At 37.3% G+C, this 16,418-nt stretch overlaps 1 protein-coding gene across 1 annotated transcript; it reads left to right on the forward strand.

Annotated features, from left to right (window-relative positions):
• Window positions 1-504: 504 nt before the first annotated feature.
• opn8b (opsin 8, group member b) lies at window positions 505-16,388 on the forward strand. Its single transcript, XM_084090833.1, has 4 exons — window positions 505-917; window positions 6,175-6,468; window positions 10,848-11,173; window positions 14,271-16,388. Exons 1-4 carry the CDS (start codon window positions 848-850, stop codon window positions 14,640-14,642), a joined length of 1,062 nt encoding a protein of 353 aa, XP_083946959.1. The 5' UTR covers window positions 505-847; the 3' UTR covers window positions 14,643-16,388.
• Window positions 16,389-16,418: the final 30 nt, after the last annotated feature.

A 16,418-nucleotide genomic window follows, 5' to 3' on the forward strand; every position in this document is an offset into this window, starting at 1 on the left:
TGTTAAATTTAATTAAGGTTGGGAATCCAAAAAAAATTACCTTTTACAAAAAATTACAACAATGCTTGTTGATTTGATTTAATTTAATTTCCTCTATGTCAGAAGAATCCATTTATTTCTTTCATACAGTGTTTACTGTGTTTCTGTAATCAAGTGTGTTTTGTGAGGATTGCATGATTGCAATTTACAGCTTTAGTATATATATATATATATATATACATACACACACACACACACACACACACACACACTATAAGGGAAATCTGTTTGGGAGAATCAAGGTCATCTCTCGTTCATCTCTCACTCTTCTCTGTTTATTTATTTCAAAAAGATCTATCTATCTCTGTTCCCTAAACAAGTTTGTTGGAAGGAAGCTGTTGTTAATTTTGATGGAGCAGATCTATCTATCTATCTATCTATCTATCTATCTATTGCAAGAGTGGTCCAGTGATTATGAAGCCCCTCCTGTTGTCTGTTGAGGACTTGACTGAAGCGGACTCTTGTAGAGATGTTATATCAGACGCTGCTGTACAGTCGCGCTGGAGTGAGTGTGTCCAACGCGCACCACTAACTGCTCATGGTGTGTTCTTCTGTTTAACTCCTTATTGAACAAAGACAACGGCATCGTTTCATTCTCTCGGTCTGTTGGTGTGGTCGAAGCTTCATTAAATCGCGTTCTTTATCTCTGTTGGACAACAGATGTTTCTAATACACGACAGCAGTGTGGATCATTACGCGGCGTGTATATTTTCTGTAACTTTTTTCCCAATTGCACTGATCCATGTTAATTTCTGGGAATTAATTAACATCATCTCTTCCCGCTGAAGAGCACACCTCACTTGTCCTCATGGATATTTATTCCTCTAAACTATCACCCGCTGTGGATTATGGAATTGGGGCGTTCCTGCTGCTTATTGGTAAGATTGAGTTTCTGGATCTCCAACTTTTTTGGTAACCGATTCTGGTGCGTAATAATGAGTCTGTTTGTTTCCAGACGGATTACTGAAATTCACTTCTTACATAATTGACTCAAAAGGGATGTGTTATTCCGAAAACGAGTTTGTAGAAAAGATTTATCAATCGATGCTTTGGTAGCCTACTTTCATTTAGGAGAAACCGGGGTTAGTTGTCACACGCGAGAAGTTCTCATGGGGTCTAAATATATCTCAGCAACTACAAGGCTTTTAAACAACAACATTGGCCCAACAACACAATTGCTTTTTTCTTTAGCAATGGCTTTGTTGTCAAATAGCGTTATTGAATTAACTTCATTTTTGTGAAATTTTCCCTTTCAATTTTTTTTCTTTCTAATTTCACTTTATTGTTGGATTTTATTCCAAAAATTGTCTCGCATCCCACAGCGTTTATTGTCTCACATCAGTAGGCCTACCACATCAATTACAGTTTTTCTCAGTCAATGCAGTTCTCAAAACAATTAGTACAAACTGCAAAACCTAGTTGATAACCTGCAAAAGCGTGTCACTTGCTCAAAATGGATAGCTCATTCCTCAAAAGCAAGTATTTATGTCAATGAAAGTGTCAGTGTCATCAAGATGTAAAGTCCTGACACCATTGTTTATGAACAAGATAGTCAAATGGCTTTGTCATGTTTTCATTATGACAGTTTACTCTGTAAATGTTTTCCAATGCAAAAAAGTCAGATCTTGGTGACACTACCTGAAAATGCTCAAGACAGCACTATATACTATTTGCACAGCCATTTGAAAAATACAGTAAAGTTACACATTACTGTATTTAGTGAGGTAACTGAGTACAAGACACTGAATATGTATGTTTCACATTTTTACTGCATATGCTCTTTGCAATTCTAATTTGTTCACAGCATTGTGCAAAAGAAAAAATACACCCTTATTTACAACAAACATAAACTCCATTTGGGTAGAGCTGTGCACAACTGTAAACAATATTGCAGTACATATTGGAACTGAACATACAACACATAGTACTGTAATCATTCATGCACATCCAGACGTTCCTCATCAGCTACCATGATGTGCACAAATGACTAAATGTTGTGGAAGTTGAACTACTGAAAAACTGTAATACATCACAATAGACTAAACAAAACAATACGTAACTGTGGCTACAGTGCATCAATTTAGTCACTTCTATGTTTTCAGAACCCAGAGGCCTACTTAGATCACCAGCTCTATTAAGTAAACAGACTGGTGATCAAAAGATTTCCTTAATCTGTTCATTCCAGCATATGCTAAATCTTCTGTTTGATGGCAAAAGCTATTCCTCATATAAAATATGAGAAGGGTTAGACATAATTTTTTTAGTATATGAATATGAAATATGAAAATATGAAAACTTGACTCAAGCATTTGGCTCACAATCTTTGAACAAATACATAGCAGTCTAGCCAATCGAGCTTTAAGTTGAAGAGAGAGACAGCTTACACCAGATAAATAGCAAGATCTGTATATTTGCTCCAAATGACTGTAGTATCCTCAGAAAATAGTTTATAGTACTTGTATATACTTGTTCAATCTGTATGTTATGTACAGTCACTTGTGTTTGATAGATATTCACTGGAAGACCAAAAATCATTTCCTGTCTATAAGTGAATTCCTTTCACAGCACTCCACTAATCTATCCATACAACACTGATGAATACTAGAATCATCTTCAATCCCTAATAAAGACAAAAGCACAGTATCATCTGAAAACTTTAATATTTATGTGTTTATGATATCAGTTTTACAGTTGTCTGTATAAAAAAGAAAGATGTGCTCACCCAACCTAAGGCTAAATTGACTGATTCTAACTATCTGTATTCTACCTGTCAAAAATGAGTAGTACCAATCAATCAGGTAAGGATTAACTTTCATTTGAATCATTTTTGTCAGTAGAAGCTCTGGCTGTATCGCATTAAAGAGGTAAAGTCCACAAAGAGAGCCAGAGCTATGGTTTAAGACTAATCCAAGATGCTAATCCAGTATTAGTGTTACCACTGCATCCTCTGTACTGCGATTTTGCTTTTTGCTTTTTAAACCATTAAGTATCTAATACCCTCTGACTTTAAAAGCAGTTTTACCACAATTTTCTCTTGAGATTTCTCTTTTCATAACAATAGGAGCTAAGTTTGCAGGCTGGTATTAATCACTTACAGTAATTTCTCCGCCCCTACTTTCTTTGGAAGAGGTATTATATACATTTCAGGAATGATGTGATAGTGTCTAAAGAACACTGAAAATTATCATTATGTTTATTGGGCTATAGAAGTAAACAAACAATTAAAAATCATACTATACATTTAATCAAGAATCAACTATAGCCAATATGACAAAGGTGGATTTATTAGGGTGTTTTTTTCCAAAATGTCGAATTGAAGCGGTCGCATTTAAATCTAAATTTATGCAATTTTTAATTAATTAAAATATTTTTTTTGTCCAAAACAATGGATATAGTGATATTTTTGTATGTTAAATTTACATTTTTGCTGTTTCATAGTTGTTTTGCTCTTTATATTTTCTTGCAGGTTCCATTGTGACAACATTCCCCAATATGGTGTTCAATGAACTTTCCTCTTTTTCTGAGCAGTAAGGGTTGTTCAATTGCTTTAAAGTATGATTTTACGCAGAAATTGATTTGCTATTAAAAGTGTAACTATCCCCAGTCCACCCTATTTCTGAACTGATAAATGCCTGCATCTTCTCCTTCTCTCCCATCCTTTGTCATCAGCATCACTCAGTCATTTAATTCACTCATGTACCGGTAGAATTTATATAGAAAATCTGAGAGTCATGTCATGAATTTCGAGAGGCGAGAGAAAATAACTTAATTATGAAATTTCAGCGGTAAAGCAGCTCTACAGAAGACAACTGTCATCAGCTCAATTTAATTTAATGTTGATTCAAATTAATTTAGTAACAGTTTCATTGTTGCAAAGCTAATCAATTATGAAATTTATGAAATTAATTAAATTCAGCTGTAAAGCAGCTCTATAGTGGGCAATTATTCAGCTCAATTTAGTTCAAGGTTAATTTAATTCTCTTCAATTACAAGATTTGCAGATTTGACCTCCAGGTCACCAAAGCAGATGATATTTCAAGTCTTGAATCTTCTCATGCCTCAAAGTCCACACACTTCAGAAAATTGGGTTGTAAATTACATATTGAGACATCATAAATAGAAATTCAGGTGCTTTCACACTGATTTGGCTGTCGTTTCTCATTCGGCTGCTTTGAGAAATGCCTGTGGATGTTGACGCAGTAGTTCATACCCCACATCATTTTTCAGGTCTTTGCAACTGGGGACATTTAATCTCCTCAATACATGTCACAGCAAACTGCAGGTGTTTGGTAAATCCTTGGGAGCATTGAACCTATTGACGAGCTGAGGATAAGGGGTAAAGCTGATGGCTTATGACTTATACACACTTTACCCATAAGGCTCTTTTGAATGAAGGTCCTCTGTTCCCTAAACAGGTTTGTTCTTTGCAAAGGAAGCTGTTGTTAATTTTGCTGGAGCAGATGTAGGTATTCAGTTTTTTTTTCTGCTTCAGGGAGATTTATTCGTTTATCCTAGAATCTTGCGTGTAATTCTACGTGACTACAGATGGCTCGTATTTAATGTAATCCACATACTCAGCGATCAACCTGGATGAAGGATTTCACCAGCACAGCACAGATCAAACCTGATAATGCTAGTAAAATGTAACATTCAGCAAATTAAAATAGTGTTGTTGTGGGGTGGAGTTGGTCATGGGTTTGATTCCCAGGGTTTACAATATATGCCTTGAATGCAGTAAAAGTTGCTTTGGATAAACGTATCTGCCAAATGCACACAGTAAATGTAGTCTAAATCTCCAGTCTGATTATGAATGGAACAGACCTGTATATTTGGCGATAAAGCACCTCAACATCTCGGTGTGAAACTGTACATGGCTGAAGGGCACAACAGGAAGGTTATCAAAGAGTCAAGATGGCATACTGTTGGTTGCTGAGATTAAAGAGAGGCCGAAGACACAAAGAAAGGACACAAGAGACTGTTTGAAGATGGGGTTACATAAGACTGCAGAAGAATTCGTCTGGGATTTGCCCCTAACATGAAACAAAACACAATATACAATAGAGGAGTGTGGTTTAAACTGTGGAGGAGAGCCAAGCAGTGCCAAGAAAATGGGAAATGGACAAACTGATAAAATGAAACTTAAAGGCAATGCATGTCACTTTGGGTAAAAGCCAAATGCATAAATAAAAATATAAATGCAAAAATAGAACTAATATAGAAGATACAGCATCGGGTTATTCAGCAAGTTTATGGAGGAAAATCCTGTAAGTAATAAAGAGGGATATGTACAGTCAGCTAGTCATTATCTCAAAATCAAAACCCAGATGCAATATGTTATTCATTTTGAAATAAATAGTAAATAAATGGACATAAAATATTGATTTAATACATGTCATTTTAGAGAATGAAGTGATTCTAAGACACAACTAACGTACAGATACGTTGGAGAATGCTTGCCATGGACAATGGTATATATTTGAGAACAGAATTCAGCAGTTGACCAATCAGAATCAAGAATTACAGATATAATTAGTGTTAAGCAAAATGGGATGGTTAATAATAATATTAATAATATGCACGCACACTACTGTTCAAACGTTTGGGGTAAAATATATGCTGTCTTTTGAACTTTCTATTCATTCAAGTAATGAAAAAATGCATAACTGTATTCACAAAAATATTAAGTAAAACAACTGTTTTTAAAATTGATAATAAAACGAAATGTTTCTTGTGCAGCAAATCATCATATTAGAACGATTTCTGAAGGATCATGTGACACTGAAGACTGGAGTTATGATGCTGAAAATTCAGCTTTGATCACAGTAAATTACACTTTAAAATATATTCAAATAGAAAAAAAAATATTTTATATTGTAATAATATTTCCCAGTATTACAGTTTTCACTGTATTTTTAATAAAATAAATGCAGCCTTGCAGAAATATTTATTTTAAGTGAAAAATAAATGTTTTACCATATCCAATTTTGTCAACAAAACACTATAAATGTGATTCTTAGTCAATTACAAGGCATTGTTTCAAATGAGTAAAACCGGTTGAATAACATGTTGCTATATGTACACTACACACCTAATTCTTTTTATGTATATTTCTCCTTGTTATCTTTTCATATGCAGCAATTCTTTCCATTGTGGGGAACTTGATGGTTCTTGTGATGGCGTACAAGCGGTCAAACCACATAAAGCCCCCAGAGCTTCTTAGCGTGAATCTTGCTGTGACAGATCTGGGAGCAGCCGTCACAATGTACCCGCTGGCTGTAGCCTCAGCTTGGAACCACCATTGGATAGGGGGAGACGTCACCTGTGTGTACTACGGCCTGATGGGATTTTTCTTTGGAGCAGCTAGCATGTCGACCCTGACAATTATGGCTATTGTTCGCTTCATCGTGTCTTTAACGCTCCAATCACCCAGTGAGTTCCTCAGGGGTCTATACTTAGACCTATTTCTATTCTGAATTCAGCATGGATTCCTATTGAGTGATTCTTACCATTTTAATGTTCTGTTCAGAATGACAGTGATGTACGTTTCAGAATGGTAGTAGTTCACATTTTCCCAATACATTAATCTGAGCTAATCAAACTCAGTTTACAGATATTATACACGCACACATGCACTTTTCAGAAATGTAACCCATATCCTTTCTAGGAACTTATTTCTGTTTGGAGTCAGAAATAGCTTAGTTGCTTTAGCTTTGACTCTAGCTAAAGCAAATTGCAGATTGACACAGTAAAAGAAATCAAAGAATCTTAGAATGTTGTCACGACCTCCCCGTCTAGGGTTAGGAATGCCGATGACAAACAAAAGCATCAATTGTATTGATACATCTATCCCTTCTCCTGTCCCAGCTCACATACAAATATTACAGAACGAAATAGTGTCAAAAGTAAGTTTTTATTAACATAAGAATGAATAACAGGAAGCGTGAGTCTTCAGGAGGGGTTCAAGCCAAAATAACAAACAAAAATGGTTTTAACTAAAGGGAATTAAATGTAATTTACCTAACAAAAGAAAAACCCCAAAGAAAATACAAAAGACTTCCCTTACTCCCTAACTGACCATAAACAGGAGAAAATTACTCAAGAAAACAAGAATGGCAACCTCCTCCCTACGGCTTCCAAAAGAAACTAATTAAACATCAACTTAATGACATGAATCAGTAACAGCTTAAATAAGAAAATATAAATAAAATATAACACAAAAGAGAAACTTATGATACCAAAGTAACAAGACAGATGTCCTCATAATTCGACGGTGACAACCCCAGGGAAACCTCACTGAACGAAACACACTCCAACATTTAGAACTCCAACAATAAACTAAATGTCTGGGGCAGGAGATGAGGGACGACAACGGGGCTCTACGACGCGCGCCCAAGAAGCTCTCTTGCATTGCCATCTTTCTCAGCATATCAAGACTCCCGCTCATCAACGTGATCTGCCGCAGCTGAGCCCATTCAAGCCTGCACAGAAGGAGAGGGAGAGAGAGAAAAAGAGACAACGGACTGCACAATAACAAGTCATATCACGAAATCAAAAAAACAAAAACAACAACAACAGTACGTCCAGGGACGTAACAATGTATTGCTGGTTTCCATAAGACCCAATACATATCCCAAATTGTCATGGAAGGTGGTTGATGCGTGTTATCTGACATTTTGTTTATAATCTGTTCTCATAAGATTAAAAAAAAAATCTTGTAAATATCTGTAGGTATTAAATGAATAGGCCTATTCCAAGTTTAGTACAATTTAAGGTTAATCAATAGCATTTGATATAATAATTATTACAATTTCCAATTAAAATCTGAGTTTCAGTTCGGCACTTGCAATAAAATGTAAATGTTAAAACGATCACTGTTTCAACAGTATAGACACAAGACAAATAATATGTGATTTTATTATTAATCAATCATTCAATCAATTCTGTGTAAAGTTCTATACAACTTTGTCGCCATGAAAACGACACCGTAAACTCTAAAACCCTAAAACGACTGTAAAAAGGATTTAAACAACTTTACAGCTCAAATAATACACAGAAGAACTAAGCCAAGTGATTTTATAAAGTTTTAAGCTTCACATTTCCGCTTTTAAATCCGCCAGAAATTGGCTCCATTCACTTTAATTGTAAATGCCTCAGCATTTTTGGTTTTATTTTTAACGGAAAATTAGTTGAAATCTTTTTTTTTTTGGTAGCCTAATCAACATTAGGCCTATGCCACAAATGATGTCAAATGAGCTTAACTTGTACCAAACCTGGAATATTACCTTGACCATAATTTTCAAGCTATTAAAATGAGCCTTGAGGTATATTAGACCTCAAACAGAACATGAGAGTTCATTTATACATCAAATATTACAATATCAGTCTTGAGAGTAAAAGTAAGGGTTTTTTTTTTTTTTTTTTTTTTTTTGCAAAGAGCAAGGAGGAATATTTAGTAGGCCAATACAAACTAAAAAATATATACATTTTGATAAGTCTCAAACATATTTAAATAACGAATATTTATTTCAATGACGATAACTTGTCATTTAAATGTTGACAAATGTACTTCCCTAGTTTCAACAGTCCAGCAAAGAAAGCAAATGAGATCACCACTAAGAGTACAATATAAAATAATATCTCACATCTGACATCCTCCAAATAGCAAACAGCCAATCATTTCTGATTTTTTCCACTACAATAGCAAAACAAGGTTTCGATATCCAGGAATTGTTTGACAGACAGAGCGATCCGGTTTCATCTCTGTAAGGGGTTGTGTTCACGCTGAGAGCTGCTGGGGAGCTCTGTTACAGCACATAGTTGTCATTTACACACAAACTCAACATGACAGTTCAGAAAGCTAACTTAATAGAGTTTTTTGGCTGTCTCATGCCCGGGAGAAAAACACTGAATTATTGAAATGAAACTTGGCATGGGAAAACTGCCATATAGAGAAATAAATGGATCTCTGGTTTGTTGTTGTAGCCAGACAAATCCTGATAAAAGAGCTAAAAGAGATACAATGCCAGAAGAGCTCATTCAGTTGGCAGTGTCGAGTTAAGCATCCACCCAACCTAGCAACCATCCAGAACACACTAGCAAATACATAGCAGCACCCTAACATCAATCCCGGGATGGGGACCTAGAAACATAGCTGGGATCAGTCCCGGAAAATTCAGACTGTCTGTCCAAATCTGATTTTTGTGCATATCTGACTGAAATCCGATCAGATTTAGAAAGTGTTAATGGCAACAACAACAAAAAATCACATAAAATGCAATTTTTACAAATCCGTTTCGAGCTACATTCATATGTGGTTTGAAATTCAAATTGTATTTCTGGAAATCCGTTTCAGTCTGACTGCCCTGATCAGATTTTGCGTGGTTTATGTGGCTTTCTCACGCCACGTAAAATGTAAACGTGAGACGTTCTAATAGGGAACATGCTATAATAAGACAACATCTCTATTGCAAACCCCTCCATGGTGCGGTTGTTGTTGGCGTATACCTACCAACGCAACGCCATCGCTATAGAGACCAATGCAGATATTCCGGAAAACGATGGAGTGGCATGGACACACAAATCGGATCTGAACAGTTGCGATACACAATGTGGACAGTCAATAATTTTAGATCAGATTCCATTAGGATACACGAATAATCGGATTTGGACTGACAGTGTGAACGTAGCCTACGGCCCTTACACCTGGTATTAAGATGCGTTTTAGTCGATCGGATCACAAGTGGATGACAACTGACCAAATGCGTAAACATTATAAGAAGCGCACTAGCCAGACGGGATTTAAACTTTGACTGGAGACCCAAGTTTGGTTTGAAGACTAAAAACTACTAAACACAATGTTCTTCCACCACTCCTGATTTCTAACACACACTCACAGCGTTCAGCGCGGTCTTAATAACAGGTGTAAACAGGGCCTAAAATACAATGATTGATAGGCAAAAAATTCACTTTCATTCCTGAAAATTACTTTTTTTGACATGCCACTTCTCCTGTGAGCTCAAAAAGGTGATGGGAGTGTATAATTGATGACATCACCATAGCTCTTCAGTTATTACAACTGTGACCCCATGTTACAACACTCCCCGGTCTCCCCCTAAATGAAAGGATCTAGACTCTTGTTTGTGTTAGTTTACTGGCAGAAGCTTATAGATGTATATCTTGAATCTGGAAAACCACACATTCCCCAGTTTTCTAGGAAAAGACACAGTATGCACAGTATGTTTCCAGCTCTGTCTCTGTCTTAATGAAGCATACAAACACATGGCAGTGGTTTCAAACCGCTCTCTCAGCCAAGTTCAAGCACATCTAGACACAATTGCCCATATTTTTGTGGCATTTAGTGTGAACTCAGCTTAATGTGAGGGCAGTTATACAGGTCGACTTGTACAATTCCCCTTATGTTATTGTTCTTGGTGATGCTTGTAAGCAAAATAATTGTTCAACCACTTACTGTAGGCTAAATGTGCTATGGAGGTATTTAGGCCTTAACTTGTCATGAAATGATTCCATTACAAAGATAAATGTCTGAGTATCTACCAATAAAATAAGTGGAATCACAGGATTTTTTTTGTTCTTTTAAAAAATAAAATGAATTCAGTGTGGACCAAATCAAATAAATGATTACATATATGAAACATATTTAAAAAAATGCATGAGCACAACAATTATTTCATAATTATTATTATATTATTTGTTTGTCTATAATATAAATGGTCATAGACTTAAATGATACATACTTTTTTCATTTTAATCCCCTTTTCATACCTAGAAATGTCTGTCTCTGTCCATAGAAGAGAAAATCAGCAAAAGGAGCGCAAAGATACTTGTGGCAACCATATGGCTGTACGCGCTACTCTGGGCTCTTTTCCCTCTGATCGGATGGGGAAAATACGGCCCAGAGTCCTTCGGCCTGTCCTGTACTCTGGCCTGGAGGGACATGAAGGAACAAAGCCAGTCTTTTGTCATTACCATCTTCCTCATGAACCTCATCCTCCCAGCCATCATCATCATGTCGTGCTACTCTGGTATCGCTCTGAAACTATACGTCACCTACAAGTCTATGGACGACAGCAACCACATACCCAACATGATAAAGATGCAGCGGCGGCTCATGGTGGTGAGTGTGTTTGATTTACAGTGTGTACCAGCTACACTGTTAATATGAAACATAAGATCTGCACATTAAGCTTTCATCTGAACGTGAAAGAGGCTTTCTAGCTTTTATCTTTAGTCATGTTATTTAAATCACAATGGCCAGAAATCAATTGTATAAACTAATTTTGATGGCTGTAACACACTCCAAAAAAGTTGGGACAGAGGCATGTTTACCACTGTGTCACATCACCCTTCCTTTTAATTACAAATTTAATCATTTGGGAATTGAGGATACTAATTGTTGCAGTTTTGCAAGTGGAATTTACACCCAATCTCTCCTGATATAAGACATCTGCTTTAACAGTTTGTGGTAATCGTTGTCTGATTCTCCTTTTCATGATGGGCCATACATTTTCAATAAGAGACCGATCTGGACTGCAGGCAGGCAGTGTCTAGAAACCACTGTGTTGTAGCATGTGCAGGATGAGGCCTGAAATGGTCTTGCTTCCCAGGAAAAACGTCATCTTGATGGCAGTACATGTCTCTGCACAATCCATACACGTCAATGGTACCTTCACACATATGCAACTCACCCATGCCGCTTGCACTGATGCGCCCCCATTCCAAGACAGATGTTTGCTTTTGTACCTGTCGCTGATGAATGTCTGTATGGTCCCTTTCATCTTTAGGACTGAGAACTGGATGTCCGTTTTTTCCATTAACAAGCTGAAACATGGACTCATCTGACCACAGCACACATTTCCACAGTCTTCTAGACCATCTGAGATGAGCTCGGGCCCAGAGAACTCGGCAGCATCTCTGCATCAAACAAATGTATAGCCTTTTCCTTGCGTAACAGAGATTCGAGTAGCATTTCTTGATGCAGCGTCAGACTGTTAAGTGACAATGGTTTTCCAAAGTACTCCCGAGCACATGTGGCTATATTTATCACAGTAGCATGATGGTTTCTCATGCAATGCCACCTGAGGGCTCAGAGGTCACGCACATTCAACGGAGGTCTCCTACCTTGCCCTATACAAAGACTGAGATTCTCTGAAACTTTTCACTATATTATGTATGGAAGATGTTGAAAGACATAAATTCTTTGCAATCTTGCATTGAGAAATGTTATTTTTTAATTGTTTGACAATTCTCTCATGATATTTTGCACAAAGTGGTGAGCCATGACCCACCTTTGCTTAAAAGACTGAGATGCTCCTTTTACGCTCAATCACAAACCCTCACAGTGAGGTTAACTAGCAGGCAAGGGCCTCATATTACCAATTCATCTGATAATTGTGGACTGTTTAAAAAGAGTTTAACTTGGATATTCTATAATCTTTTTACTTTTATTTTGCCTCTGTCCCAACTTTTTTGTAGTGCTGCAGCCATCAAAATCAAAATTTGTTTATGTTTACAAAATACAATTATGTTGGTCAGAGAACTTTGGAAAACTTTTCATTGTACTTTTGTCAGTTAAAAAAGGTTCAAGAGAATTAACAAATCATTGATTGTGGATTTTATTGCATTTTACAAAATGTCCCAACTTTTCTGGAAATGGGGTTTGTATTAACAAAAACTATAATAGTATATCAATGATACTAAAATAAGACTGTTGTGCACATACTAATGAGAGTTCCTGTGAACAATGTGAAAACTCATTTCAGTTTGTTTCCGCTCTCAATGCTGTTGTATGGCTTCAGAAGAGTTAGAGTAGTGAAACAGTTGTATGGACTACTTTAAAGAACTTGACTGTTTCTCTTGTCTCCTGTCAGTATATGGAAAAGGAAAGCCTTGACAAGCGGAAGAAAAAATAATACATTGGGTTCAACCTTTAGTTACCAATCCTTACATCACACCTCACTCAAACTCTGATTCTTTCAGCAATCTCAACCTGGACATTTTTATTCCTAGTGTAATGACGCTGAGGGATATGTTTCCCTGTAGTATGAATTGGAACTCATAATACTCATTCAAAACTGAGCTCTATTCATCCCTAATGCCCTTGAGCTTTCGATAGCAACATTTATTCCAAAATACTGTAAATGATTCAATTATCACTGGCTTTCTTTTCCCATGTTCTTATCTGTGATTGTTCTAGCCACATGAGACCATTTCAAAGCTGCTGTACGCAGAAGCTTCACATCACCTGAAGGTTGTTTACAGACACATTCATATTTTCATAGCATTGAATGTATTCAGAAAGAGGTGCCAATCACTATACTGTAGCATTGCAAGACATTAAATAGGCCGTGTTATTTATAATGATCTATTGGTCAATGGGTGCTATGTCGGCCCTATCTGAATTAGCCCCAGTATGGGCCCTAAATGGGTTCGTTAATGGGTTCCATGTCGGCCCTATCTGAAATAGCCCCAGTATTGGCGCTAAATGGGTTCGTTAATGGGTTCCATGTCGGTCCTATCTGAATTAGCCCAAGTATGGGCCCTAAATGGGTTTGTTAAATGGTTCCATGTCGGCCCTGTCTGAATTAGCCCCAGTATGGGCCCTAAATGGGTTCGTCAATGGGTTCCATGTCGGCCCTGTCTGAATTAGCCCCAGTATTGGCCCTAAATGGGTTCGTCAATGCGTTCCATGTCAGCCCTATCTGAAATAGCCCCGGTATGGGCCCTAAATGGGTTCATCAATGAGTTCTATGTTGGGCCTATCTGAAATAGCCCCAGTATGGGCCCTAAATGGGTTTGCCAATGGTTCCTATTTTGATCCTATCTGAATTAGCCCAAGTATGGGCTCTAAATGGGTTTGTCAGTGGGTTCCATGTCGGCCCTGTCTGAATTAGCCCCAGTATGGGCCCTAAATGGGTTGTCAATGGGTTCCATGTCAGCCCTGTCTGAATTAGCCCCTGTATGGGCCCTAAATGGGTTTATCAATGGGTTCAATGTTGGCAGTATCTGAATTATCCCCAGTATGGGCCCTAAATGGGTTTGGCAATGGTTCCTATTTCGGCCCTATCTGAATTAGCCCATGCTGGGCCAACATGGAACCCATGGACAAACCCATGTAGTGCCCATATCTCAAGCCCATATTGGCCCCACAATGCAATGTTGGCCAGGAACAAACGTCAAAACAGATCTCAGCATGTTATTCTTTGCTTTTACAGATCGCTGTGTTGATCAGCATTGGGTTTGTCAGCTGCTGGACGCCGTATGGCATCATTAGCCTGTGGTCCGTCTACCGGCCTGGTGATTCAATCCCTCCTGAGGTCAGCATGCTACCGTGTCTGTTCGCCAAGACATCCACTATATACAACCCGTTCATCTACTATGTATTCAGCAAGAACTTCAAACGAGAAGTCAACCAGCTGAGCCGCCTCTGCGGGAGATCCAACATCTGCCGTCCATCCGATGACAAAATCGACCCGGACAATACCATCTTCCTGGTGTGTGACCCAAACAAGTCCAAACCTGGAGCGGAGGAACCGACAGTAGAGAAGAGTGCGGTGAATGAGACTCAACTGATGCTGAATCAGTAGGATCTGTGACTCTTGCGCTCTTATGAATGAATATGTACAGAACATTAGTTAACTGGAACGTTTTTTTTATTTTTATGTAATATTACAATACTTATTATAAATTATTTTTCTGTGCACATCATAATTTTTTTTTTAATTCATGTGAGCTCATTATCTTTAATCAAAATAACTTCCCCTCCCTCTTGCAGTAACAACATTCTTTTCTCTGGTGACATGTGAGTCGGCATGAGGGCGGGACAACCTGTCACTCACATGAGATCCACCAATAGCAAACCACAACCATCCAACAATCCACTCAATTCCCATTGCTAAAAAAATCAAGTCCTGCCCTGAAATGTTTCTTGTTTGCGAAGCCGTTTAACTCAGATATACGTCACATTAGGGACAAAAAGACTATCACAACTTCCATTTCATGCTGAATTTAATAGCACAGCATGGAGTGGTTCTTAGTGTGTGTGTTTTTTATTTATTCCACAAGCTGCAATACGGATCCAAATCATCCCAACGTATGGCATAGCACATTGCTGTGTGACACCGTATTATCAAGGGGTTTAGGTGTTATGTGATGGCTTTATATAAAGGGCATTTCATTGAGATATCATATATAGTCTTGTAAGAAAAAAGGATGTGGACGTCGAAGATCTCAAAAATGAAGTTTATTACAGCATAGCAGTGGCAAGGTACACGAAGCACATTCGGTTCACCGGCGTCAGAATGAACCCAGAACATCCAAATCTTAAACCTTTTATCCTGTTAGTTTACCACTCTTAATGTAAATGAAGTTGCTCTTGTTGCAACAGCTGTGGTCTGTATGTTAATGAAGTTGTGACACCCCATTGTCTGAGATGGTTCTCTGTGTCCCACACCCATCCCCATTCTAGAATTGACCATTTGTTCAGGATGTAATCAACCCAAATGTTGAAGAAACAATATAGCTTCACTTTCTTTCATCTCTATGATAATTAAGCCATTTTGGGGATGAGCTCATTCTAAAATATATTTTGGAGTGGAATCTGGGTCGAGGCAGACTACAATTTCTTGCAGTCTGTTTTTTCATGCTAAGTACTCTCAAATATATTTCAAGACCATTGATATTTGCTCTAAAAGTTCACCCAAAAATGAAAATCAAGTCATTATTTACTCAGCATTTTGCTGTTCCAAACCTGTATGTCTTTCTTTCTTCTGTGGATCTAAAAATGCCAAACTCCATAACGGACAAAAAAGCACTCATAAAGTATCATAAAACTAGCCAAAATATGACCAGTGGCCAGTTGCATAAGACTAGTCTTACAAGTTAGTCATCCAATTTTATTCTTTAAAACTGTTAATAACTTTTTAAAGTCAGTAACATTAAAAACGTAGATTGGTCTAATTTGACACCGAACAGTAATACTGATTACCCCTAACTAACTTCTAGTTGATCATACTAGTTCTTAAGACACCGTCTTAACATAATGGCTATGTTTATGCAACTGGCCCTAGTGCACAATATTCCAAGCCTTCTAAACTAATACAGTACCATTGTGTCAGGAGACAGTACCGTTGTGTCAATGGTGTCAGGGTATTTAAACCCAGTGCTAATAAAGTATTGCAGGAATTATGTATTTTTGTAGGCCAAAACCCACTTCCAGTTCCATCTTCCTGAAATCAATGTTTTTTTTTTTAATGGGTTTTTGGTTAAATGTCTACAATAAGATATTCAAGTTATTCAAATGTTTTAATTTATGCCATAAAATACATACACTTACATACCCTCTTGTGATTTTCTTTAAAGCT

Source organism: Abramis brama, assembly GCF_963993115.1.
Source record: "Abramis brama genome assembly, chromosome: 18".
NCBI lineage: Eukaryota > Metazoa > Chordata > Actinopteri > Cypriniformes > Leuciscidae > Abramis > Abramis brama.